General features: G+C 51.1%; 1 protein-coding gene across 1 annotated transcript in view; it reads right to left on the bottom strand.

Annotated features, from left to right (window-relative positions):
* PEPD (peptidase D) overlaps nucleotides 1-26,147 on the bottom strand; it is a 128,208-nt gene that overhangs the window by 61,829 nt on the left and 40,232 nt on the right. The window contains exons 8-9 of the mRNA XM_055412306.2: nucleotides 16,776-16,851; nucleotides 15,691-15,737 (exon numbers count right to left, since the gene is read on the bottom strand). Of these exons, the coding sequence (XP_055268281.1) occupies nucleotides 15,691-15,737; nucleotides 16,776-16,851 (123 nt within the window). The remainder of the gene's footprint in view (nucleotides 1-15,690; nucleotides 15,738-16,775; nucleotides 16,852-26,147) is intronic.

Below are 26,147 nucleotides of genomic sequence, written 5' to 3'. Positions count from 1 at the left end.
TGTTGGAACCTCTAAGCGGGAAAGCCTCTCTGTGGTTCCACCATCAATTACTTCTGGGTTTTAAAAGCACACAAGTCAGCTGGCAGATATGGAAACGGGCTTTCAGAGTTCCTGGATTAAACCCTTCATGACATCTACAGAATTCAGAGTTAGCAGGGAAAAACTCCCAGCCAAGAATAATTGCTCCCACAGGGAGCATCTTTCTGCACCAGAATGTAATAGGCCTGGATGAGAATATTCTAAAAACCGGCACCAAACCTCGCAGCAAAATCATAACTGTTTGCTTGTTTGGGGAGCCAAACTGAAATAATGGCTCCCACAGGGTAATTTCTCACCAGACACTCCTGAGACCCTGAGTGATTGTCCTGATCATCAGACCCAGGCAGAGAAGACTGCCCTCCAAGATGGGCCCCTGGCCCACATATAGCACCCCTCCCCATTCCTATCTATCTGCCATGGGGCTCCTCCTATACGGAAAAGCAGAAGAGCTACTCCTGGGTGTGCTTGAGGGCCAGGACCTTCTCAGAGGCCTGGGCGCACCTGCCTGGTAACTTGTAAAGGAGTGGAGTTGACCAGAGATTTATATACAAAATGAGAGTGGCCTTTTTTTTTTTCCCCATAGTGCTTCCATTTTTCTTGAAATACATGACCCCTTTGACTATCTTCTCTCTTCCCGTGTTTTTATAGACACACTGGTATCTGAGAAATCTTTCTCAACTATGAAAGAACCAGTGGCATGAGAGCCACGAGAAAAGGTGGGGGCGGGGTCTGCATTAGTGCTGGGGGAGGCAGCAGCGCTCTGCCCTACTGGGCTGCTGCTCTGTGGGAGCTCCCGCCCAAGAATACTATTAATTTCAATGTCTAGGGAAACCCAGAGAAGTTTCCTGATTTTTAATTGTTGAATTAGAATGACCAAAACAACAACAAAAAAATCTCATTGGGTGAGGTAAACTAACTCCACCTATGCCCTGGGTCCAGCCCAAAGGGCTACCCACCAGTATACAACCTCTGGCTTTGGTCTTGGTAGAAAATAGTGGGAACACCAGAGGTTCTAACCCCTCTCCTAAAAGACCTTAACCTGACAGAAGCTTCTGGTAGCCCACAGGGGCTTCAGGCCAATCTCACCAGGGTCCCGGGGGGGGGCAGGCCAGCTCAGGGGGTATGGCCTAAACTAACTCCAGCAGCGGCCAGGGCTGGAGATATGTCTCCCACTGCCAGAGGGTGGAAGCCCGCTGCACCCCCCGTGTGGCTCACACCTGACAGTGAATCCACAGGCAACCCTAACCTTCCTCTCCTTTTCTTCTGGGCCTGAGCCATTTCAACAGCACCCAGCATCTCAGGGTCAATCAGATGGCTCTCAGCTGTGCAGAAGGAGCCAGAGCGAATCTCCCTATGGGAAAGGGGAGGAAATTTAAAGCGAGTCCCAAGCCCATGTTTTTATGGGATCCACAAGGACAGCACATCTGAAGAGCAAGAGCTGAAAGTCATGGATGGAGAAGGGGCCGTAATAGGGAGGGGCTCTCCAAGACCACAGGCATGGTGGCCAGGTTATAAAATGGGTGTATTTGGGAGGAGCAAAGCTTCTGGAAGGGGGTGGCAGGAAGTGAATGGTAAGACAAGGCTGCAAACTTTCCACCAATGCAGAAGTACAAGAGAAAAGATTAGAGCCCCAAGACAGTGGCCAGTGACCCAATATCTGTGGAATGAAGGCCCTAAATGAAGGCCCTGAGGAGAAGAAAGGTTTCACTGTTCAGATTAGAGATTCAGTTTCTAGACCATTCAGGAGCTCATAGGGACAACCCCAGGCTTGTCTACACAGCTGTTGGCACCCAATGGGTCACCACGTTAGCACCTATTACTAAGAAGAAAGGAAGCCACAGAAAGACAGGGGCGTGAAACCTGTCCAGGGTGACATGATAAATAATTCCATCACAGGTCTTAGATAATGTGACCTGGGGGATAAATGCCTGAGCCTGGGTAGTGACCAGAGGGATAACAGACAGGAAATACAGAGCGTGTGACACACTCACTTGAGAGTGTGTGCGGCCACTGCCTCTGGCCTGTCCTGGCTGGTGGCCCAGCTGTTCCTGACTCCACAGAGCTGCTGATGACATCACCGGACCTGTCACCTGGATCACAGTCGACAGGCTGTGTCCTCCAGCACCTTGTCTGGTCTGTGTGCAGGTGTGACTACTTCTTTGCTCGACCCTTCACTGGCCTAAGTCAGAACACACCTGATCGAAGTCTTGCCACTTGAGCTGTGCTACCCTCTGTACACATACACGCCGCCTGGCTAGAGAGCAGTCAGCTAACACAAAGCCCACTCACACCTGTTCTCCAGGCGCTGCCTAGAGGGCTCCCACCCAGCTGGCGAGGCTGGCGGAACCGTGACTCCTGGAGTCCGGCTGAAGGACAAAACAGCACCAAGACAGATCCTTGGGAGATAGTGCTGCACTCAAGAATCCTGTAAGTGGGATTCCCCTTGTGGCTCAATGGTAAAGAGTCTGCCTGCCAATGCAGGAAACATGGGTTCAATCCCTGATCCAGGAAGAACCCACATGTTGTGGAGCAACTAAGCCCATGGGCCACTATTGAGCCTGTGCTCTAGAGGCCGAGAGATGCAACTAGTGAAGCCCATGCGCCGTAGGGTCCCCGCTCTGCAACAAGAGCCACCACAGTGAGAAACCCGTGTACCACAACTAGAGAAAAGCCTGCACAGCAACGAAGACCCAGCACAATAAATAAACAGAAAATTAAAAAAAAAAAAAGAATCCTGTACGCATCGGGCAAGAAAATTAACAGCTCCCTAGAAAGGAAAAGTATACGATTTGCCTAAGGTCTTCAGCAACAATGAAGGGAATGTTTCCAAAGAACAGAGATTCAATACCTGGGAAGCCATCCTTCACATAGCAGGCAAAGAAAGGATCCTCTGATCTTCAAGGTTAAACTAAATGCTTTAGAACGGGGTCCCCAACCTCCGAGATCTAGTGCCTGATGATCTGAGGTGGAGCTGATGTAATAATAGAAATAAAGTGCCCAATACATGTAATGTGCCTGAATCATCCCCAAACCATTCCCCTACCCTGGTCTGTGGAAAAGTTCTTTTCCATGAAACAAACTGGTCCCCCGTGGCAGAAAGGTTGGGGACTACTGCTTTAGAGGAAAGGGGAAACACAGGGCAAAATACGGGTCCACAGTGGATTCAGTAACAGTGACAACGAGACAACTATTAACCTAATTAAATTTTTAACAGAGGTAGGTAGATACTGGAGAGAAATACAGGTCATTTTTTCTTAATTTAAAGATAAATTCTACAATAAAAGTGGAATGCATAAAAAGGAACAAAGGAAATTTCACCAACTTTCCAAAGACATTTTTTTTTTCCCAAAGCCAGAACAGAAACCAGAATGTGCCAAAGGAGACTCTGATGAGAAACCAAACATATTGCTCATCACCACAGATGCCACTGGCTCTCCTAACACTTAGAGGGGCTCCATTTGGAACAGATAAACTGCAACCAATGAACAAAGCTTAAAATAAAGGAGTAAGCAAAGGTATATTAGGCAAATTTCACAAATAAAACATTTAATAACCAATATCAGTTAAAGTCAGATTTAAGACGAAAAGGATTAATTAGGTCAAAATGGTTCTTAAAAGCCATAAAAAAGTAAAATATCACAATAATGTCACAATCATCAACCTTTATGCATCAAACAACTTGGGATGGAAATGAACAAAACAAGAGCTACTAAGAATCACAAAGAGAATCATAAAACCATTTCTCTTAATCTTAAATATAAAAAAATAAGGAAGGAGGCAGAGGATTGGAATAAGACAAGAAATCTGATTTAATGTACACCAAAGTAAGTGATATACGAATTAAAATAATAGTTTCTAATATTCCATAAAATACTGACCAAAAAGATGTCTACACAGGCCACAAAGAAAAATCCCCAAATTTACATAGACCACAATCTGTCACTACAATGGTGATAAAACCAGAAACTAATAACAAAAAGTTAACAAACCACATTTACCTAAAAATGAAAAGAAATGCTTTTAGTTCATTTCTGGGGTTAAAACATGAGTCAATCAAAACCTCTTAGGATATGGTCAAGGCAGTATTTAAAAGTATATTAGCTAAAATTCACATATTATTAAAGAAGAAAAAATAAAAAACTAAGATTCAACTAAACAAGTTAAAAGACAGACGTTCAAAAAAGGTCAGGAAGTGGGGGGAGAAAGGAACCAATAATGAAACTAGGAATCCATGAGTTAGACAAGCAGAACCAATAAATATGCTTAATAGCTGGTTTATGACAATACCAATAAAACTGATACAGTTTTAGCAGTGCTAATCAATAGAAAAAGAACAAGAATGAGAAAGGAAATACAACTATAGTTACAGAGATTGGGGGGTGGGGCCATGCTCTGTGGCTAGCAGGATCTTAGTTCCCCAATCAGGGATTGAACCTGGGCCCTGGCAGTGAAACCACCATGTCTGAACCACTGGACCACCAGGGAATTCCCTAGAGAATGTAGTTTTTAAAATTAAGAGAATAAAATAGATAACTTGCTTCTAAGAAGTTCAAAATTCTTGATGAAAACAAAAACTTTCCAGGAAAATGTACTGTATTGACTTTAAGAGGGATGAAGTCAGGATAAAACATCCTCTGCGAGAAACTTAAAAAGGTATCAGAGAAATTCTCCCCAAAGAAACAATGGGTTCTGACAGCATCAAAAGATTTCTTTATACCTTCAAGGAGCAGACAGCCCCGATGCTTTCTAAATTGTTAAAATGGATCAATTTAGAAAGTGGAGAGCTTCCCAAATCATGATCTCAAAAAAACAACACAGCTAAAGAAAAAAAAAAAAAGTATACCTCAATTCCTTATTCGGGAACCTACATACAATGCTAGTAAAAGAATATCATCAAAACAACCATTATGATGCTCACTATCTACACTGTTCTTTATAGTGTACATGTATCAATTCACCAAATCCTCTCAACCATCCGATGAAGTGCTATTATTATCCTTTCTTCCAGATGAGGAAACCATGGCACAACTGCGACCCAAACCCAGGACATCAGTCTCCAGAGACCATGCCCTAATCACTGAAGTACACTGCCTGCCCTCTCAGTCCTGCAGCTTCTTAAAACAGGAATCCACCACAACAAAGTAAGGTGTACCAGGGATGCCAGGCTGGCCCTGCACCGGGAAACCTGCTCACAGAATTCATCTAAGGGACACCCAGTACCTGGTCTTGGTATCTGATACTGAGCTCCAAGAAAAGCAACCAGGGCTTCTCAGAGAAATGGCTGATTTGAGGGATGAAGCAGGAAATACACAAGATGAGCCTGGAGCATCCTGAAGGGCCAGAAAGTAAGGAAGTACTCAGGAAGCAAAATTATGGGGTCTATCAGAGGGACAAAGGAATGAAAGAACCCCCAATGGCCAAGCTGGGATGATTTAAGCAATAAAATAGTGTAATACTGGTTTATAACCCAAGGTATAAAACACATTATCTATGAATCCATACAGATAGAAGCAAATAAGCCACTGAATAAACAGGAAACGAGACAAGTCTCCCCTACAGAAGAATTACAAACAGGGTATGTAGATAACGCCCCACTCGAGGAGAGAGAGCATAACTCCCCCTCTCCTTAAGCATGAGCAGCATACTGTGACTTCCTTCTGAAGAATACAGTATGGAGAGGGGGAAAACAAGTATAGTTACAGTGGAAAGACGTGACAAACACTACCTCAGCCAGGTGATCAAGGTCAATATCAGTGATGAGTCAAGTCACTAGCATGCACTCTCACAATGATGAGATATAAAAGTGGCCCTTTCCCTTTGGGGTCCTCCTCCCAATGACACATACCTCCAGTGTAACCAGGAGAAAAACATCAGAAAAACTAAAACTGAGGGACGTTCTGCAAAATACCTGACCACTCGAAACTTTAGGTCACTGAAAACAGGGGAAGTTGTAGAAATTGCCACAAGCCAAGGGAACCTATGGAGAAGGCAATGGCAACCCACTCCAGTACTCTTGCCTGGGGAATCCCACGGAAGGAGGAGCCTTGTAGGCTGCGGTCCATGGGGTTGCTAAGAGTCGGACACGACTTCACTTTCAATTTCACCTTTCACTTTCACGCATTGGAGAAGGAAATGGCAACCCACTCCAGAGTTCTTGCCTGGAGAATCCCAGGGACGGGGGAACCTGGTGGGCTGCCATCTATGGGGTCGCACAGAGTCGGACACGACTGAAGCAACTTAGCAGCAGCAGCAGGGGAGCCTAAGTGTAATGTGGGATCCTGGAACAGAAGAAAGTTATTAGGTAAAAGCTAAGGATAGTTATGACCAACCTTGATAGTATATTAAAAAGCAGAGACATTACTTTGCCAACAAAGGTCTGTCTAGTCAAGGCTATGGTTTTTCCCGTGGTCATGTATGGATGTGAGAGTTGGACTGTGAAGAAAGCTGATCGCCGAAGAATTGATGCTTTTGAACTGTGGTGTTGGAGAAGACTCTTGAGAGTCCCTTGTACAGCAAGGAGATCCAACCAGTCCATTCTAAAGGAGATCAATCCTGGGTGCTCATTGGAAAGACTGATGCTAAAACTGAAACTGCAATACTTTGGCCACCTCATGTGACAAGTTGACTCACTGGAAAAGACTCTGATGCTAGGAAAGGTTGGGGGCGGGAGGAGAAGGGGATGACAGAGAATGAGATGGCTGAATGGCATCACTGACTCTGTGGGCGAGTCTGAGTGAACTCCGGGAGTTGGTGATGGATAGGGAGGCCTGGTGTGCTGTGATTCATGGGGTCGCGGAGAGTCGGACACGACTGAGCAACTGAACTGAACTGAACTGAAGGAAGGAACTCCCTGGCGGTTCAGTAGTTAGGACTCAGGGCTTCCACTGCAGGGGGCACGGGTTAAATCCCTGGTCAGGGAAATAAGATTCCGCATGCTGCACTAGTGCAAATAAAAGAAATAAAAGATATTACGGAAATTGGAATAAAGTATGGACTTTCAATAATGATAACGTATCAACACTGTCCATTAGTTGTGACAGTGTATCACAAGCACATTAATGATAGGGAAAAAGAGAACTGTCTGTAATATTCCTGTAATGTTTCTGTGATCTAAAACTGTTCTGAAGTTAAAAGTTTATTAACTGCTTAAAAGACAGAGACAAAAGGCTGATAAAATTCAACATCCTTTCCTGATAAAATCTCTCAGTAAGCCAGGAAGAAAACACTATTTCCTTACACTGGTGATAAATATTTATCGAAAACCAACAGTCAGTATGAGGTTCAATGGTGACATACTAGAGGCAAATCCATAAAGATGCCAACCAGCACTACTGTTATTTAATGGGTTCTCCAGGGGCAACTCCCCTGGCATGTGAAAAGAAAAATGCCTATTTCTGTTGGCTTTGCCCCCAAAAGCCCTAATTAGGGTTGCATCAACCAGGGTGCATATTTGCAGAAGCCCTTCCCTCCAGTTCTTTGCCAAGCTTTCTGGCTGAATAGCAAGCAGTCTAGTTTCTATCCTGAAAGTGAAAGTGTTAGTCGCTCAGTCGTGTCTGACTCTTTTCAACCCCATGGACTGTAGCCTACCAGGGTCCTCCATCCATGGGATTTCCCAGGTAGGAATATTGGAGTAGGTTACCATTTCCATCTCCAGAGGATCTTCCTGACCCAGGGATCCAACCAGCGTCTCCTGCATTGCAGGCAGATTCTTTACGGTCTGAGCCACTTACCAGACACTTGGTTTATGTCTTAAATGTGCCCATTTCTCAGTTATTTTTCAAGCAAAATGAGCTATCCAGGCTTCAAGCCACAGATCCCCACAGCCTTCCAGCCTCAAGGCCCACCTACACTCCAGACACTGGAGTCTACAGAGACTCATAGTTCCCCTCTCTGATACTGGCTGGCCCAGGGTGAGGTCAAGTCTGTTCAGAATTCCAGGAATTCTCTACCCAAGACAGCCCTGACTTCTCAGAAAGGGCTCAGCTCGAACACCAAGGCGTGCACGGCTGGTGGGGGGGCAGGACTCATGGACGGCCTTCCTGAGGGGTGCACCAAACAGATGGGGGTTTCCTGACCCCCTCGTGGTGGGCTGTGTGGTCCATCTCCAACAGCTGAGGAAGTGCTGGCAGGAAACCCGCACCAGCCTCACACAACACAAGGCAAAGAGCCGGTTTGGCCACACCAGACCTGGGGGTCTCCGCGGGCCAGGCCACAGCCTCATCCCTCAAGGTGGCAGACGAGAGTGAGTGAGGTCTGCTGTGGAGGATGCAAGGTACTCACCACCCAGACAGCAGCCAGGCCCACGGAGAGGGCCCATTCTCCTGTACTTACCTACCGGCTCTAGTCTCAGAGGCTGCCTGGACCCACGCCTGCCCCAGAGGCCCCAGGCAAAAGTCTAGTACCTTCCCAGGGTAAATAAACAGAGGGTAGTCTCACAGAGGCCCAAGCTTGTCCAGGCTGAGACCACATTAGGTTGGATCACTCCAGGGGACATCTCCAGACCCTCCAGGAAAGCAGGAAGTAATAAGGGCGTCTTGGAGATGTACCTCACCGATGAAACCTGGATCTCCAGCGAGACCCATGCGGCTGGCCAAAGACACACAGGGCCATGCCTGACCACCGTGCCAGGCAGGGAGAGCCCTGGGCAAGACCCAGAGCAAGAGAAGGATTGGGAAAGCCCAAGAGTCTAAGAAACGGCCCCTTGGGGGCCATGGCACACCAGGAGGGATGGCCAGAGAAAGAAGAGGGCCATAGGCCGTGAGCGGGAGATGCAGCATCTGAGGCCCAAGACGCTGGTCCAGACTAGTGCGGGTGGGGTGGCACTGCAGAGAAGCCGGGTGGCGGGTGGGGGACTCAGGGTCAACTGTGCAGGTAAGGCCTGGGCAGGAGACAGACCTCCACGCCTGCCTACGCTCTCTGTGGCCACGATCACCACGGGCTCATAGGGTGGTGAGGCTTCCTGTAAACTCTCCCACCTTCCAATTATTGCACTGGAGTAACATTTTTTAATCCTCAGGAAAAACAAACAAAGGCCTTGTTTAACAAGAACACAGCACGGGTTTTTTTTTTTTTTGCAGCCTATTCCCTGGGGTAGCTAAACTGAAAGCTCAACCACCAGATCCAGCAACACATGGCTTGCAGGGAATTCACGTGTGTGAATGTATGGTGTGGCGTATGATATGTGTGTGGTATGTGTGTGGGGGGTGGGACGTGTGGTATGAGCGGTGGGGTGTGTATGACAGGATGTGAGTTTGTGAGGGAGTGCGTGTTGCAGTGCAAGTGTGAGTGAGAGTATGTGGTGGAGGGTGTGTGTGTGTGTGTGTGGTATGAGTGCTGGGTGTGTGCGCAGATGTGACAGGGTGTGAGTTTGTGGAATATATGGTGCGGGGTGTGTGTGTGTGTGTCTGTGTGTGTGTGTGTGTGGTGTGAGTGCTGGGTCTGTGCGCACATATTATGGGGTGTGAGTTTGTGGAATATATGATGCGGGGTATGTGTGTGTGTGGTGTGAGTAGGGGAGTTGGTAGCAGGATGTGTTGCAGAGTGTGTGGTGGAGGGTGTGTGTGTGTGTGTGTGTGTGTGTGTGATGTGGTGTGAGAGCTGGGGTGTGTGTGTGTGTGTGTGTGTTGTGAGTAGGGGAGTTGGTAGCAGGATGTGTTGCAGAGTGTGTGGTGGAGGGGGTGTGTGTGTGTGTGTGTGTGGTGTGAGTGCTGGGTCTGTGCACACGTGATGGGGTGTGAGTTTGTAGAATATATGGTGTGGGGTGTGTGTGTGTGTGTGATGTGTGAGAGCTGGGGTGTGTGTGTGTGTGTGTGTGTGTGTTGTGAGTAGGGGAGTTGGTGGCAGGATGTGCTGCAGAGTGTGTGGTGGAGGGTGTGTGTGTGTGTGTGTGTGTGTGGTGTGAGTGCTGGGTCTGTGCACACATGTGACGGGGTGTGCGTTTGTGGAATATATGGTGCAGGGTGTGTCTGTGTGTGTGGTGTGAGTGGGGGAGTTTGTGGGAGGATGTGCTGCAGAGTGTGTGGTGGAGGGTGTGTGTGTGTTTGTGTGTGATGTGGTGTGAGAGCTGGGGTGTGTGTGTGTGTGTATGTGTGTGTGGTGTGAGAGCTGGGGGGGTGTGTGTGTGGTGTGAGTGGGGGAGTTGGTGGCAGGATGTGCTGCAGAGTGTGTGGTGGAGGGAATGTGTGGTGTGGATAGTGGGGAATGTGTGTGTGGTGTAAGTGGCGGGGTGTTTGTGAGACATGACATGTGAGAAGAGTGTGTGTGATATGAGTGGTGCGGTGTGTCTGTGTGACGTGTATGTGCGGGGGCTGCATATGGGGGGGGAGCCCCCCTGCAGTCCTGAGGAGAAGCCCCCCTTCAGCCCTGGGGAGAAGCCCCTCGGGCCAGGTCCCGTCTCCCCACCCCCAGTCCGGGCCCAGCGGGCACACAGAACACACAGATCTGTGCCTTCCTCCCTCTGACCAGAGGGCAGGGAGAAGCAAGGCCACTCTGAGCACAGAGCGGCCCGGCAGCTGGTCACTAACAAATGACTGAAAGAAGACGGGGGACTCTTACTGTGGCTGCCGTCTGTGACGGAACACAGGGAACACCAGGCCCTGACAGGGGTCTCCAGACAGGGTCGGGGGTCTGCCAAGAACCCCAGCCAGGGGAGGAGGACAACACTGTGCTTGTCCCTTGCAGCCCTCACAGACCCCTCTGCCTATTCAGGGATAACCACAACCCCCGGGAAGCTGCCGGGAAAGGGCCCGAAATGCCCCCATCCACCGCTTGGAGAGAAAGACAGCGTAATTTCAATTAAGGTCCCAGGTGTCAAAAAACGTCAAGTTATTAATCTCCTCGTGGCAAATGTGAACCGGGACCTGCTTACACAGCCAATTGAGCGTGCTCTAAATTAGTGTTTGTCGGTAATTGATTCAGCTGCCAGCCCCACGCCGGCCGCTACAAGCCGGTGACGCCACTAACATTAAATAATACGGGGCGGCAAAGCGTGCTGCCTGACTGGGCCTGCAGTCAGATGCCCTTAGCGCCCGATTTACCCAAACATTAATGTCTCATCGGTTTAACACAATTTACGACACCTCAATTGCGGAAACTGATTTTCATTTCCTCTGGAACCCTGCTCGCAGGCACAGCGCGGAGGAGGGGGGAGTCTTAATAAATGGCAGCGGGTCACTTCCATTTTTCTAATGTGCCCTGAAGATTTTATGACAAACCTTTGATGATGAAACAAAACAAGAAGATGAGGCTTAGAACTGGGTCTCCTGGCCAGCAGACCCCGTCTGGGTCTGAGCACCATTGTGCCGGGGGTGGTGTGCCCTTCTGGAAAGTCAGTCCTGTCTCCTCCCCCTTCAATCCTGACATGCAAGAGTACCTGTGCTTCTTGCCCTGAGTCCCCACTTCCGTGGGGTTGGGGCTTGGCCATGCTCCTAGCAGAACGTCCAGAAGATTCTAGGGACACTTCCAACCCAGGGGTCAGTGGCCTGCAGGGAAGTTGCTGCCTTGGACCATCCCGGGCAGCAGTCCAGCCTGTGCAATGAACACCACACCTCCAGGGGAACCTCCACCTGCTTCAGACGAGATCTCACACTCCCACTCAGTCAAGAGAAGAACGCTGAAGTTTATAGCCGGCAGAGAGGACAGGAGAAAAGTAGTTCAGGACACGTTCTTCTCTTGCGCACCCATCCATCTAACTCATCCACGTGTATTTCCTGACACCAACTGTGGGGTGCATGCTGCAGATTAATGAAATGGTGGGGCCTCCAAGGGGAAGTTCCTAGGCTCCAAGGACACAGGCCACAAAGCAGCCTCCTGGGCCATGACGGAGACGTGCCTGTGGGGAGAGCAAGCCTGACGCAGAGACGCGGGCCCACCTCGCCACTGAAGGCTGAGTGGTGGCATCAGCAGTAGGGGGTGCCCTTCTCAAATCTGGCCAGGGACACCCCAAGATATGACAGTGTCCCAGGACAGTTCGGCTCAGCTTCTCAGTCACGTCTGACTCTGCGACCCCATGGACTGCAGCACACCAGGTTTCCCTGTCCATCACCAACTCCCAGAGTTTGCTCAAACTCATGTCCATTTAGTTGGTGATGCCATCCAGCCGTCTCATCCTCTGTTGTCCCCTTCTCCTCCTGCCTTCAGTCTTTCCCAGGACAACCACCTTCCCATTGCCTCTATTGGGGCAGGGGGGGGGGCGCGACACCATCTGCTCCCCAGGGTCACTTGCCCTGTCTCTCCTCTCCCCCGTGCCCTTCAGGAACAGACTCCCTCTCTTGTTCTCATCTCTGCCTCAGCTTTTCTCCAAGGGGAAAACTGCCTCTACCCTCCACCCCAGGAACCCCCGGCTCTCAGGGTTCAGGGACCCAGAGATCAGATGCCCCCCCTGCCCTGCTTGGCTGAGGCCACGAGGGCAGGCACCACTTCCCATCTGTATCCCCCATGGCCAGCCGCAGGGTGGGCAGAGCAAACTATAGGTGCACAGCAGTGCACCCACCTGGCACTTGAGCTGGATTAATGCCCCTCAGCACCCTCAGGGTGGCTGCTTCTGGCCCAGAGTCTCAGGATCATTTCTCAGAGGGCCACCCTGATCCACAGAGGCGGCGGCAATGGGGCCAGCCTGGGGCGGGTGGGGGACAGGGCGGGGCTGGGGGTGGGGGGAGACCGAGCAGTGTGTAGACAAATGTAAGCTCTCACCAGAGCTCAGCTTGTCAAGAGGCTCTCCTTCAAACGACAGCCAAACGCAACATGTAGACACTGAATCCCAACCCACAGACCAACTTGAAAAGGACAGCTTTAGACAATGTGACCTAGACACTTGCAATATTAAAGATGACTGTTAACTTACTTAGTGGTTATGTGAAGAGGAAAAAAGCACCCTCATCCACTGAGACACTCGCTGACGTATTTACAGGTGAGATGATTCCATGTCTGGGGTTTGGTTTTAAACACTCCAGCAAAACAAAACTAAAGTCCTGATGGGGACTTGGATTCCATTACAGTCTTCTGCAGCTGCTGTTGTTCAGTCGCTCAGTCGTGTCTGACTCTTTGCGACCCCACAGACTGCAGCCCGCCAGGCTTCCCTGTCCTTCACTATCTCCTGGAGTTTGCTCAAACTCACGTCCACTGAGTCGGTGATACTACCTAACATCTCATCCTCTGCTGCCCTCTTCTCTTTTCGCCTTCAATCTTTCCCAGTATCAGGATCTTTTCCAATGAGTCTACTTGGGGAATATTTGAAATTTCTCATTAAAAGGAAAAAAAAAAAAAAGACCTCTATTGCCTGGGGTCAGGGAGTCAGGGAATAGGAGGAGGTATTTCAAGTGGCCAACCCCTGACCCAGGGCCCGCACCTATAGGAATCCCAGAGCAGATACCATATTGCAGCAGGAGACCACGGGGAGGCAAGAGTCCTCCTCTGGCAGGAATGACAGAGCTGGCTCCCTGATGACTTACCAGTTCTGTGCCCTCTCGCGGGAAGTCTCAACAGCGGGGCCTCTGAGGCCATGTTAACCTCTTATCTCCCAGGATAAGAAGAGAAACACAGAGGATTCCTTTACAGGTTATTAGACTTTGAAAGAAAGATGCCTGTCCCCAAAGCCCAGGATGACGATGACCGTGAATGCCCGCGATGCCACCTGTCTGCAGGCGACTGTCACCTGATGCAGGCCGACTGTCTGCACCTCAGCCTCACTCTGCACTGATGAGGCGGGCTGTCAGAATAGGCCAGGGGTGTGGAGGCAGGCCAGCCCCGAGGGCACCTCAGGTAGACTTGGGCCCTGCAAGGGGGAATGGGGCATAGCACCGAGCTCTTACAAGGCCAGGCAGGAAGGCGCAGCCCAGGATGGATGGTACAGGGTAACACATTTTTCTGTGCTCACAGCATTTCTGACATCACATAAGTGGGTTTCCCACACTAAGCAACTCTCCAGTTCTCTGTGACACCTTCTGACACCGACGCCAGAGTTAGCTGCAGACGCCACAGATTCAGGGCTCCACACCACAAAACTGGCCCCTCCGCAGGCACCAAGCCCAAGTCCAGGCCTCCTTTACCAAACTCTGATTGATCAGCCTGAAATCAGGGGTTCCCACCAAGCCTCGCCTTGGGTTTCATAGTCTGCTAGCATGGCTTGCAGAGCTCGGGAAAGTGCTTTACTTGCTACAACCACTTTATTATGAAGGATAAAACTCAGCAAGGGCTGAATGGGAGAGCAGCACAGGGCCAGGTGTGGGGGGAAGGGCACAGAGCTTCCAAACCCTCTCCAGGGGCGCCACCCTCCCACCACCTCCCCACGTTCACCAACCTAGATGCTTTCCGAACTCTGTGGTTTAGGGCTTTTATGGAAGTGCCGTTACCTCCTTAGATGCACAACTGATTAAACCACAGTCAGAGCTCAGTCTCAACCTCTAGTGCCTCTCTCCTCCCACTCTGAAGGCCCCTCATTACTATAAGGGGCTTCCCTGAGGGCTCAGTTGGTAAAGAATCTGCTTGCAATGCAGGAGATCCCGGTTCAATTCCTGGGTCAGGAAGATCCGCTGGAGAAGGGATAGGCTACCTAATCCAGTATTCTCAGGCTTCCCTTGTGGCTCAGCTGGTAAAGAATCCGCCTGCAATGCAGGAGACCTGGGTTTGATCCCTGGGTTGGGAAGATCCCCTGGAGAAGGGAAAGGCTAACCACTCCAGTGTTCTGGCCTGGAGAATTCCATGGACTGTGAAGTCCACGGGGTCACAGAGTCGGACACGACTGAGCAACTTCCACACTCACTCACTCATTAGTATAAACTCAGGTTTGGTGGAAATGGACTTATTGTAAATAACCATATGTTCCTCTCTATGAGGGGATTTCAAAGGTTTTACAAGCTCCGTGTCAGGAACTGGTGGCAGAGACAGAACACGCATTTCTTATTACGTCGCTCGTGGACAAATGGCAGCCTCTTCAGTGCCCTCTCTCCACAGGCCGGGGGCTCCCAGGTGGTGTGGTCACTAGTGGGAGACTTGGGAATAATGGGGGCTTCCTGCCCCAGGAGGTGGGTGGGAAGGCAGCCACTGGGGCAGCTTGGGGCTGACTCTAGGGCTTCTTCATGCCCTTCAGGGCTTCTTCATGACCCCTGGGTCCTGGAGCGGGGCTGAGGAACTGGCCGGGCCACACCCAGGATAGTGGGGGCAGCCCCCGCCCCACCTTAAGGCCCCCGGGTGGCAACAGGCTCAGCCTAATTGGAGCTACAGGACAACGGAGCTCTCCAGAACGCTTTATGAGCCACTTAACCATCCCCTGACCCAGTCGTTCAAGCACAGCAGACATAATGGCAGTGTTTACACATAAAAATGGCAGGCTGTTTTACTAGCGGCTTTCAGAGTCACAATAGCGGCTATTTGGTAAAGTTTCCCACAAATGGCAGCAAGTCCAAGAGTGGAATACTGGGGCACTAAACCACCCTGAAAAGTAATCAAAGACCATTATCATCAAACACTCTGCCAAGAGGCAGGGAGGTAGCCCCAGTCAGGAGAGAAATCCTCTCTGCCCACGATGCTGGGTCTGTCCCCAATCCCCGCTCAATCTGTGCACCGGCCGCCGCGCCTCATCTGGTACTCGCTCAGGGAACATCAATTACCACTTTTTACATTTTAATCTTTACCCAGAGAAACACGGCAGCTTACCTTTCCATCTCATATTCTTTCATTCCCACTTTTACAGCCTTCATTACCTGGAGGATGGATATTAAGCAAAGACATTTGTATTAAGGAGATAAGTAACACTGCCTTATAAATAATGTATAGCACTTTTCCAAAGAATCTCTTCCTTAAAAAAAGAAAGATACGCACAGTGGTGCAGAAATGTGACAAATTAGAACTTTTTTTTTTTTTAAAGCTCCAAAGTCATATAGTTTATTTAAACCACTCCAGAGCACTTCTATTCAGCAGTCAATAAACACCTCGGCAGGAGAGTGAAGATGTAACCAAGATGTGTTGGGTGAATACTTAATGCTCAGAAGGCCGTGGCAACTATCCTAGAAGGTTTCCCTCCTTATAAATCACAGACAACATGAACTGGAACAATAGATTCTGTTGCTCCCAATGATCCCCATCTGTCTCCTGACACAAGGCTACAAAGGTCAGTGAGTAGGCACTGGGCTAGCCCACTCACCCGGACTCATTTTGGGAAATAAACTTTCTTCAAGTCAAGTAGAAAGGCTTGGGGAAAAACCATGTGAGGCTGTTTTCAGAAAATGGATGATGGTAATAAATGTGCTTGACTCGTGGGTAAGGACCACAGATTATTTAACAGGTTTTATTTATTTATACTGTTGGCCACACCCTGTGGCATGTGGGATCTTAGTTCCTTGACCAGGGAGCTAACCCACACCCCCTGCATTGGAAGGTGATCTCTTAACCACTGGACCACAGACTCTTTCAAAGGAGCTGGGACGGCCAGGATGCCAGGAGGGAGGGTCCTGTTCTCCCAGAAGGGGGTGCTTCTTGTTGGGAAATTCTCTGAGAGTGGGAGTCGAGGTGAGAAATGGGCAGAGCCTCTGTCCTGCGTGTCCTATCCCTACTGGGGATCAGTAAGGAGGCAGCCCTGTGCATCCGGCCTGCAGAGGCACTTCCTGCTGTTGCTGTGGCCTGGGGACCAGGTGCCACCCCGAGACCGTCCATCTCAGCACTCCCCTCTTGGCCCACACAGAGCAAGGCTGCTTCCCTGGCCCTCCCAAATGGCAGGTCCAACGAGCCAGCGTCCAGCTTACCTCCCGGTGGGCCTCACTGGAGATTTTATTGGTGTAGCGCAAAACCTCCAGCTCCATGTCCGTCTTGAAGACCCGGCTGCAGGGAGGAGAGAAACAAAGCAGCAAGTCAGTGACTTCCAGTGGGAGCTGGCCGACCCCTCCAGGGAGACCCTGCACTACACCCTGCACCGAATGAAGAGGAGCCTGGGGCTGCAGATGGGCTGCCTGGGCGTGGGGGTGGGCAGAGGATAGGCCACTGAGCCTCAGGGATAATAAACTGAGCTAGGCATGGCCCTCGAGACCCAATGCCAGCCTCAGGAGCGTGGGCTGTTTCCAATGATGAGACTGGGAAGCCACTGTGGGTGGTAGAAGCCCAGATTCTGTGGCCAGAGACAGCTTGCCTCACCTGGACTCAGCTTCCACATCCATTAAATGGGAATACAGCTACATGGTAACACTGCACGCATGCGTGCTAAGTTGCTTCAGTCGTGTTTGACTCTTTGCGATCCTATGGGCCGTAGCCCACCAGACTCTTCTGTCCACGGCATTCTCCAGACAAGAATATTAGAGTGGGTTGAAGTGCCCTCCTCCAGCATGGCAAGGCTGCTGGACCTGAATCTTAAGTGTGCTGACTCCCAGCACGCTGCCCAGATGGCTGAAGAGTTCTCCCATTTCCTCCTCACCTAGCCCACAGGTCAGGCAGCCTTGGAAAACGCAGGCCCCGAGTATGAAACAGGGTCATGGTGAGAGCAGGGACAGGGTGGGCAATGCAACAAAGATACCCTGCCATCCCCTCAAGGCTCAACTGTGCCTCCTGCCGGCTGCACTCCCGATAAACTCACGTTAGTTTGCCCAAATTTGGTTCAGTTTCTGGTCGCTGCAATCACAAGCCTAAGTCAGACTCCTGTTCAGTTCAGTTCAGTTGCTCAGTCGTATCCGACTCTCCGCGACCCCATGAATCACAGCACGCCAGGCCTCCCTGTCCACAACCAACTCCTGCAGTTCACTCAAACTCATGTCCATCGAGTCAGTGATGCCATCCAGCCATCTCATTCTCCGTCGTCCCCGTCTCCTCCCACCCCCAGTCCCTCCCAGCATCAGACTCTTTTCCAATGAGTCAAATAAATATTCATTTTCTATTTCTGCTCATTTGGAATAAGCAACTGTAGGTCATGAGCATCTAAATAGCAGCCCGGTCCAGCCCTTAGGTGCATTGAGTCCTCGGTTCATCCCTGATGGCCGAGTCTGCTCCCTTTATGAAAGGTGACCTGGCTTCACCAAAGGGCCCACACGGCCACCTCTCCTCTCACAATGGGAACATGATCAAGCCCCCTCAAGATCATCATGGTAGGGGACTTCCCTGATGGCCCAAGGGTTAAGAACCTGCCTTTCAATGCATGGGACCCGGGTTCCATCCTTGGTGGGGGAACTAAGATCCTACATGCCACAGAGCAACTAAGCCTGTGTGCTGCAACTGGAGAATCTGCTGCAACTAGAGAGTGCGTGTGCTGCAATGGAAGATCCCTCGTGCTGCAACTGAGACCCGACATGGCCAAAAACAAGATCAGCAGAGCTTACTGTCATGGTGACAGATTAACGCCTGCCCCTCCGTCCAGAGCGTACCTGCGTCTAACCACTGTCCTCCTCTGAAGCCTGGTGGCTCTGAACTAGTCTCAGCCAAGGTGGCCGAGGATGGCATGGAGCACCCATCTCCACCAGATGCAATCCCCAACACACACTGTCTCCATGGTGCCCAGCTGGACAGCCACCAGCCATTTGTCACCAGGAAGGGAGAAAGGCATTGTACAGCACAGGGACACCTTCCTAAGCCTATAAAACCTTCTGGGGGACGTGGGAAAGATCAACCAGCCACCCATCGAGACTCTGTCCAAACAAACATGCCCTCTTTATTGAGGACCAGACCCGGAAGTCTCAGCCTGCTCTTTATCATCATAAAGGTGCTCTGGCTCCACCTCCAGGTGCTGTGAGCGTGCCACCTGGGGGAACCAAAAGCTGGTTCCTGTGCCCCGGAGGGTGAGGCCAAATCCACTTGCAGGATAACCTAGTGGCCCCTGGTGCTTTGATCCTGCCCTACTCAGCACTAGCCCTAAGATCTGTGAGGGGGAGTGGACCTCTCTATTCTCCGATGCAGTGATGACCAGAGTGACCCAGGCTGCCCAGCCTCTGAAACTTCACCTCTCTCTTCAGCCTGGTCCAGCCCTCTAGCCACACTCTTGCTACCACTTAAACCCCTAGGCTCTGTGCCCTTCCATCAGCAAGAGCTTGGCCAAAGCCCCAAGAGGCACCAACCCTAGCCCAGGCCTGTGTGTGTAGGACAGGAGGACTGAACAGAAACCACTCGGCCAGGCAGACAGACTGCACCACTGCCACCGGCCTCCAATGCTGTAGCTCTGCCAGGATTCACAGCAGCGTGCAGGCTGCTCTCAACTTCCCCCACCACGGAGACCTCCCAGGGCTCCTTCTCACATGAATGAACTCACCTCCTACCTCCTGGAGAATGCAGAAGCCAGCAGGCAAGTGCGCTCTCACCTCTTCTCCAAACTCCCAAGCCATCCCCCCAGTACACGGCCCCACCTGGTTCAAGGGAAGCTGTGCCCTCTTACCAGTGAGGCTCAGCCCCCCAACATGCACACCTGGGCTCAGTACCTGTGGCTCTTCCTGGAAGCTCCATGAAGAGCTCACCTCCTCCTCTGGCCAAGCTTTCTCCCCACCTCCTGGCCCCATTTCCAGAAATGAAACCCAGACAGTCCTTGTCCTGGGAGAAGAGCTTTTCTGAGCCTCTTCCCCGGTTTCTCCCCTCTCCTTGTCTCCTTCAGCCCCCGCCACTCTCCCAGCTCCCCAACCACCAATGTGGGGGATGATGATCTTCTCACAAGCCCAGAGGCATCAGCGACCTTCTGAAAGCAAGAAGCGCCACAATGCCTGCCTCCACTGGCCCATCCTCAGCCGCCTCACCTCCTCCATCTCTCTTGGATCCTCCCCTCCCTGCCCCTCCGCCCCCCGAGCTTTGCCGCACAACCTGCTCCCAAACCCCTGGCTTGGGTACAGGTCTTTCGGCTGCACTCTACATGCAGGACTCCCAAGGCACTCCCAGCTCAGCGGGGGAGAGACTCCCACCCTTCCTTGAGCTCCCACCTCCAGCCACAGCTCCCCATCCCCACTGCCTAATACACAGACCTGGGCAACCTCTCTCTCATCCGTTCGTCACTCCCACATCCAACTGATGACCAAGGGCTACGATCCCACCTCCACAACCTCTCATGCCTCCCCTTTCTCTTTGCCCCACCCCTCTCTCTCCAGCCTGGACCACCTCTCTTGGCTCTTCTGGCCTCCAGCCCTGTCTGCTTCCTGGACCACAGCTGTAGATGTCAGACTATGCAAATATGACCAAGCATTCCCTGGCTTACAGTCTTTAGTAGTCCCCAGATGTCCAAAGTTAAAACAAGGACCTATAATCAATATTTTGTAATAACCTATAAGGGAATATATGTGTGTATAAAAAATAACTGGATTGCTGTGCTGCACGCCTGAAACTAACATGACACTGTAAATCAACTATTGTTGTTCAGTCGCTCAGTTGTGTCCGACTCTTTGCGACCCTATGAACTGCCAGCATGCCAGGATTCCCTGTCCTTCACCATCTCCCAGAGCTTGCTCAAACTCATGTCCGTTGAGTCAGTGATGCCATCCAACCATCTCATCCTCTGTCGTACCCTTCTCCTCCTGCCTTCAATCCTTCCCAGCATCAGGGTCTACTTCAGTTAAAAACAACAACAACAACCCTATCTGGTGACCCTGAGGCTCTCCAGGGCCCACCTGACCTATCTGCATCACCTAGCTGCAGCCCCCATCCCCCTCCCCAACCAGGGACCCCTCTGCCCCTCTGGAACTGGTTCTTGCCCTTTTATTCTCTGGCTTCCAACTGAAATGCCCCTTTCTCAGGGCTGGCTCCATCCAGCCCCTCACCAGGCAAAATCCCCTCCCTCTATTCCCTGCGCAGTAAGCGATCATGTTTGTAATTTCTTTATCATTTAAGTCTCCCAAGGCCCATGGTCCCCGAGAGCAGGGTCCCAGAGCCAGAAAAGTGCCTGGCCCAGAGCAGACAGACAGGACCTGGCAATAAAACCAAAGCTGGAAAACATGTTACTTCCAATCATGGAGAGAATGGCTTATCTCAAAAAGAAAAAGAGGCCTCCCCCATCTCGCGCACCCTGGGTTGTTCCCCAGGTCAGCATGGGATGTAGCCCAGCCTGGCAGGTCCGGGGCAGCACAGGAAGACACAGCCTCCCCAGGCAGCCTAACCCCGCCCCACCACTGCCCGCCCCCCACCCCCCAGGTAGGAAGAGGCAGCACCAGTGATTGAGCCCCAGGAGCCCACCTCACAGGCGCTTATAATTGCTTTGGCAGCATATATACTTCCCAGGCTCTCCACTCTCCTCCTCTCTGTAGCCTGGACACCCTCAGTCTTAAAATAAGCAGGGAAGAGACTCCACAAGCCAAGGAGAGAGGGCACTGGGAGCCCCAAACCACGCTCCCTCCCATCAGAGGTGATAAGCGTGTCGAGCCATCTGAGGCCCAGAGTCCTGTTTTCTTTTCCGATTTCACTTTGAGGAAGATGACAAACTCGGACTCTAGTTGATCTACTCAGGACTTATATTTTCAGTCATGTTAAAAAAAAAAACAAAAAACATCAAACAGAACCAGGGTGAACTGTTCCGAGAAGGCAGTTCTCTGGTGAAGCCGGCCTGGCTGAGCCCAGGCCTGGCCCTGTTGAATCCAAGCTTTAAGGGCCCTGAAAGTAGACAGCTGCGTGTGCTGGCTAACCCGACTGCCCATGGGTGCTCTAGGGCTGATGTCTGGCCCTGGTGCTGGGGGTCTCAGCCTGACCCCATTACCTCCACAACACAAGCACGAGAAACTGTCTTTTGGATCGTGGCAGGAAGCAGTAAGACTTTCCAGTGTTCTACACAGTTTCTCCTCATCTGCAAGAAGACTGCGCTGCCCTGAGACTGAGAAAGTATTTCCTTTACTGCCGAGCACAAAAAGGCAAGAAAGGGGATTCTGCCATGGTTTGGCCTCTGTAGACCCAGCAGCCTTGGAGTGACGGAGGGATGCTGAGTGTCACACTGAGCCCCAGCTTTGCCCAGCCCGAGGATGTATGGGGTGGGGCTTAGAAACATCACCTGTGAGGTGTCCATCCCCAGGAGAGGATGGAGGTCACCTCCTCCATGAAGCAGCAGAGGACCAACAATGCTCAGGGCAGGATGGCACTGATGCCCCTTCAGATGTCCGGGCAGAAGGCAGTTCAGGCTCTTCTAGCAGCAGAGGAGGTGCCTGATGTGTACAGGAGGTGAGGACTCTCAGGCAGAGCCCCCTGCTCGTGGCCAGGCCTGTGAGTACCACCACTTCAGGAGGCCACTCAAGGAGAAAGGTAGCCCCCATGAGAGGAGGGGGTAAAGGCCCAGAATCCCCGGCTACAGGCCTGAAACGACAATAGCTGGACCAGGCTGAGATTCATTTGTGCAATCTTTTTTTTTTTTTTCTTTCTTTCCCTTAAATACTCACAGGTCACAAATCTGCCTCTGGGCATTAAACCCAGGATTAAGACATCAATTAAGCAAGGTCTGAATGCTCCACTGATTAAAACAGTAGCAAGACAGGATGAAGGATTTCCAAAATCAGTCTCTAAGCATCGAAGTGCCACAGTGTTGAACAAAAACCCATTTGAAAGGGACAGGAACTCCGTCTCTCCCAGAGATGGATGTGCAGAGGCAAGTTCTGCGGGAGCCATGGCAGGAGTTCAATACCCCAGGACCCCCACAGCCATTACTTCCCTACGCCGTGGCCCAGGAACGCAAAGGGTAAAATCCGGGAACAACAGGAGGGAGGGAAAGAAAAGAGCTGGTTGGAATTACATATTCTCAGGAGGCTTGATCAATATGTCCTCTCAGAGAAACCAGAGCCGCGAAGAAAGAAAACGGTGGTTGAGCTCAGCTGTGAGTTGAGAGTGCCTGAGACCTGACCGGGGCCAGGCAGTCATGGGCCACGTGCAGGGAGGGCTGGGACCAGGGCCTGATGCCCTCACATCCTGTGTCCAGCCTTCTGGCCCACAGTAAGCCAGGTTCTCCCTCTAATCTCAGGTCCCCAGTTTCCACTCTGCTTTCTGGTTGACTTAGGGCTAAATGCCTATTCATTGGAAGGCAAAGACAGCAATCCTACCGGAATGCTTTCCATATACACACCACAGAATCTAGGTCATCATCCACGTACCCTTTCTAATTTGGGACACGTTACCCAGGATGCAGGATCCTGGTGCACGTCGGCCCCAAACCGTCCCCACCTCACTGTCTCCTGGGCATAGACAGGCAGGGCAGTAGAAACACAAGGGTCACCCCACTGCCTGATGAATACGCACAGGCCACCTCTGCTCAGTGTCATTAACAGCTCCAACACTGGCATAGGACTCAAGTTAACGCGGTCTCACTTAAAACTCGAGAAGGTGCGTGGCAATGGCTGACACGCTTGCTTTTTTGTGACGCTTCCAGAGGTGCTGAACTGAAACCCACAGCACTGAGCTATTAGACAGCACAGAGGCATCTCCTTTTATTTCCTCACCCACCTTCAGATCAATTTAATCGTCTGCCGAACAGGAAGGCAGAACCACAGCCTAAATTATGGAAGTGAGACGCCTGCTCTTATTAAGTTTCAACTTTTGACCTCCATGTTCCCACTGCAATACCCAGCACAAGGAAAGAAATGATCAGTTATGATCTCATGTTTGTGGGGGAAGAAGAGTATGATTATAGAGGAATTTACAAGAAATCAAAAAGGTACTGCTCGAGTGAATGGAAAACAATAAAAGCAGTCACAGAAAGGAAATGAATGACACCCAAACATAAATGGGAAGGGAAGCTTCTCCTGTGCAAGGAAAGGCCTCCGAATCAGACAGGCTCAGGGAAGGATCCCAAATCCCCAGGCCAGCTGCCACCTGGGAGCTGGGGTGCGTGTGGGCAGGGTTTGGTTCTTCCACCCCACCACATTCTGGCCTCACATGAGATCTATTCCAGGGGCTCTGAGCAGGTCGGGTGGCCAAGAATGAACCAACAGATAGCGGCTGACACTCAGGCAGCACCCGCACACCACAAGATGCTCCTCAGAGCCACGTGGGGTGGTATCTGAGCCTGGAGCCACTGGCCTGGGCTCAGCTCCTGGCTTTTTCTTGGGCAAATCACTTCCCCGTGCCTCAGTCTGCCTACCTGCAGCATGGGGATGATCAGAGTCCTACCTCATAAATAAAATGTCTCTTCAAATGAGGTGATAGGTGTCGAGTGCTTAGCACAGCACCTGGCACCCAGGAAGTCTCAAAAGGTGACCGCTGGTGGTCCAGGGGTTAGGAATTCCCCTTCCAATGCGTCGGCCATGGGCTCAATCCCTGGTCGGGGAACTGAGATCCCACATGTGCGTGTTCAGTTGCTCAGTCGTGTCTGACTCTGTGCAACCCTATGGACTGTAGCCCACCAGGCTCCTCTGTCCATGGGATTTTCCAGGCAAGAATACTGGAGTGGGTTGTCGCTTCCTCCTCCAGGGGATCCTCCCAAATCAGAGGCTGAACCTGCATCTCCTGCATTGGCAGACCGCTTCTCTATCACTGTGCCAGCAGGGAAGCCGTAATTCCCACACTCTGGGAGGCAGCTAAGCCCAGGTGCCACACTACCACAGAGCCTGCGGGCTGCCATGAGGACCCAGCACAGCCAAAGAAAAGTGACTGCCAGTATTACTAGGATGTGTTGTCACTTGACTTTCGCCCTCAGTCTTCGAGCCATTCACCAAGGGAGACCGCATCTACTTTGCAGTTGAGGAAACTGAGGTGTGCTGTGTTATACACTGAGTGCTGTGTTCCCCTCAAATTTATAGGTTGAAACCTATCTCCGATGTGATGGTATTTGGAGGTAGCATGTCTGTGGGGTGCTTTAGGTCATGAGGGTGGAACCCTCACAAATGGGGATTAGCACCCTTATAAAAGACACCCTAGAGGACTCCCTTACCCCTTCTGCCATTTGAGGACACAACATGAAGACGCCGTCTATGAACCAGACAGTGGGTCCATGCCTTGGCCTTGAACCTCCCAGTCTTCACAACTGTGAGAAATAAACTTTGGTTGCTTGTAAGCCACTCGGTCTGTAGTAATTGTTAGGCAGCACGCATCTTCACGTCCATGCTGTGAGTTAGGCATTACATCCCCATTTTACAGATGAAGAAGCTGAGGCTCACAAAAGTTAAGTGACTTCCCGGGGGCGAGGGGGCATGTAGGGGTGGGCTGGGGAAAGAATTTGGATATGCCTGACTGGACACTTTTTCCATCACCCCAGGTAACTTCTCTCCTTGGGCCAAGAGAAAGAGGGTGGTAAAAGCAGCCAGGACACAGGGCCCGAAGACACATCAATGACCAATAATTTAACACCACAGAAGGCCAGTCTCTTCTGTAAATAAGGGGCCTGCCCGCTGTCCCACCCAGAGTCGTTCCATCAGTGACCAGAGAGGAGGGCGAAGGTGGTGACTCCCACAGAGCCCTCCAAGAATGACCGCAGTCACTACAGAGGCCAGAACCCACGCTGCTAAACACACCCCTGAGGCCATAAGCATGGTGTGACATTTCTAACATAGTTCCACGGCCATCAAATGCCAAGTAAGTCCTCTCTGCTAAAGGCTTTAATAAGACCGGGAAGTAGTTTATGAGTGCAGGATCTACCTCAGAGCACTGGAAATGTCACTAGAATTAAAGTGCGCTTGTTCCAAAATGACGAACTAATGACTTGTCCCTCGGGAGATGCAAGGTGCACAACCCAGCCCTGGCCTCCAAAGCATTCGGAGTGTCAGCAGCTGTGAGGGATGTCACAGGGAGGAGTGGACACGGTTCCTGGGCATCCAGGATTTATTCTTCTGCCAGCTGTGTGTTACAGAAGGGCCGGGCATGTTATTTCATAAAAACAAGAAGAGATGGGGGACTTCTCTGGTGGTCCACTGGCTCAGACTCTGTGCTCCCAATGCAGCTGGCCTGGGTTCAATTCCCAGTCAGGGAACTTGGTCCCACGGGCTGCAACTAAGAGTTTGCATGCTGCAACTAACAGCTCCTGCACGCTGAAACTAAAGATTCCATATGCCGTAAGGAAGATCCCGCCTGCTGCAACTAAGACCCAGTACTGCCAAATAAATACATAAAATACATAAATATTTTAAAAATAAATTAAAAAAAACAAGAAGAGGTGGCTGTGAACTGGCAGGACACAGGCCCTCATGCTCCAAGTGTGCAGCCGGGCCGGGCACTCGGCCAGGGCTGCAGACAGAGCTGCTGGCCCGCCCACCCCCAGCTCT

The sequence above is a fragment of the Moschus berezovskii genome, chromosome 22 (assembly GCF_049115385.1).
Source record: "Moschus berezovskii isolate FMDL1 chromosome 22, NW_MosBer_1.0, whole genome shotgun sequence".
Lineage (NCBI taxonomy): Eukaryota > Metazoa > Chordata > Mammalia > Artiodactyla > Moschidae > Moschus > Moschus berezovskii.
The sequence above is the reverse complement of the archived record's forward strand: the minus strand, read 5'-3'. Positions and strand labels throughout refer to the sequence as shown.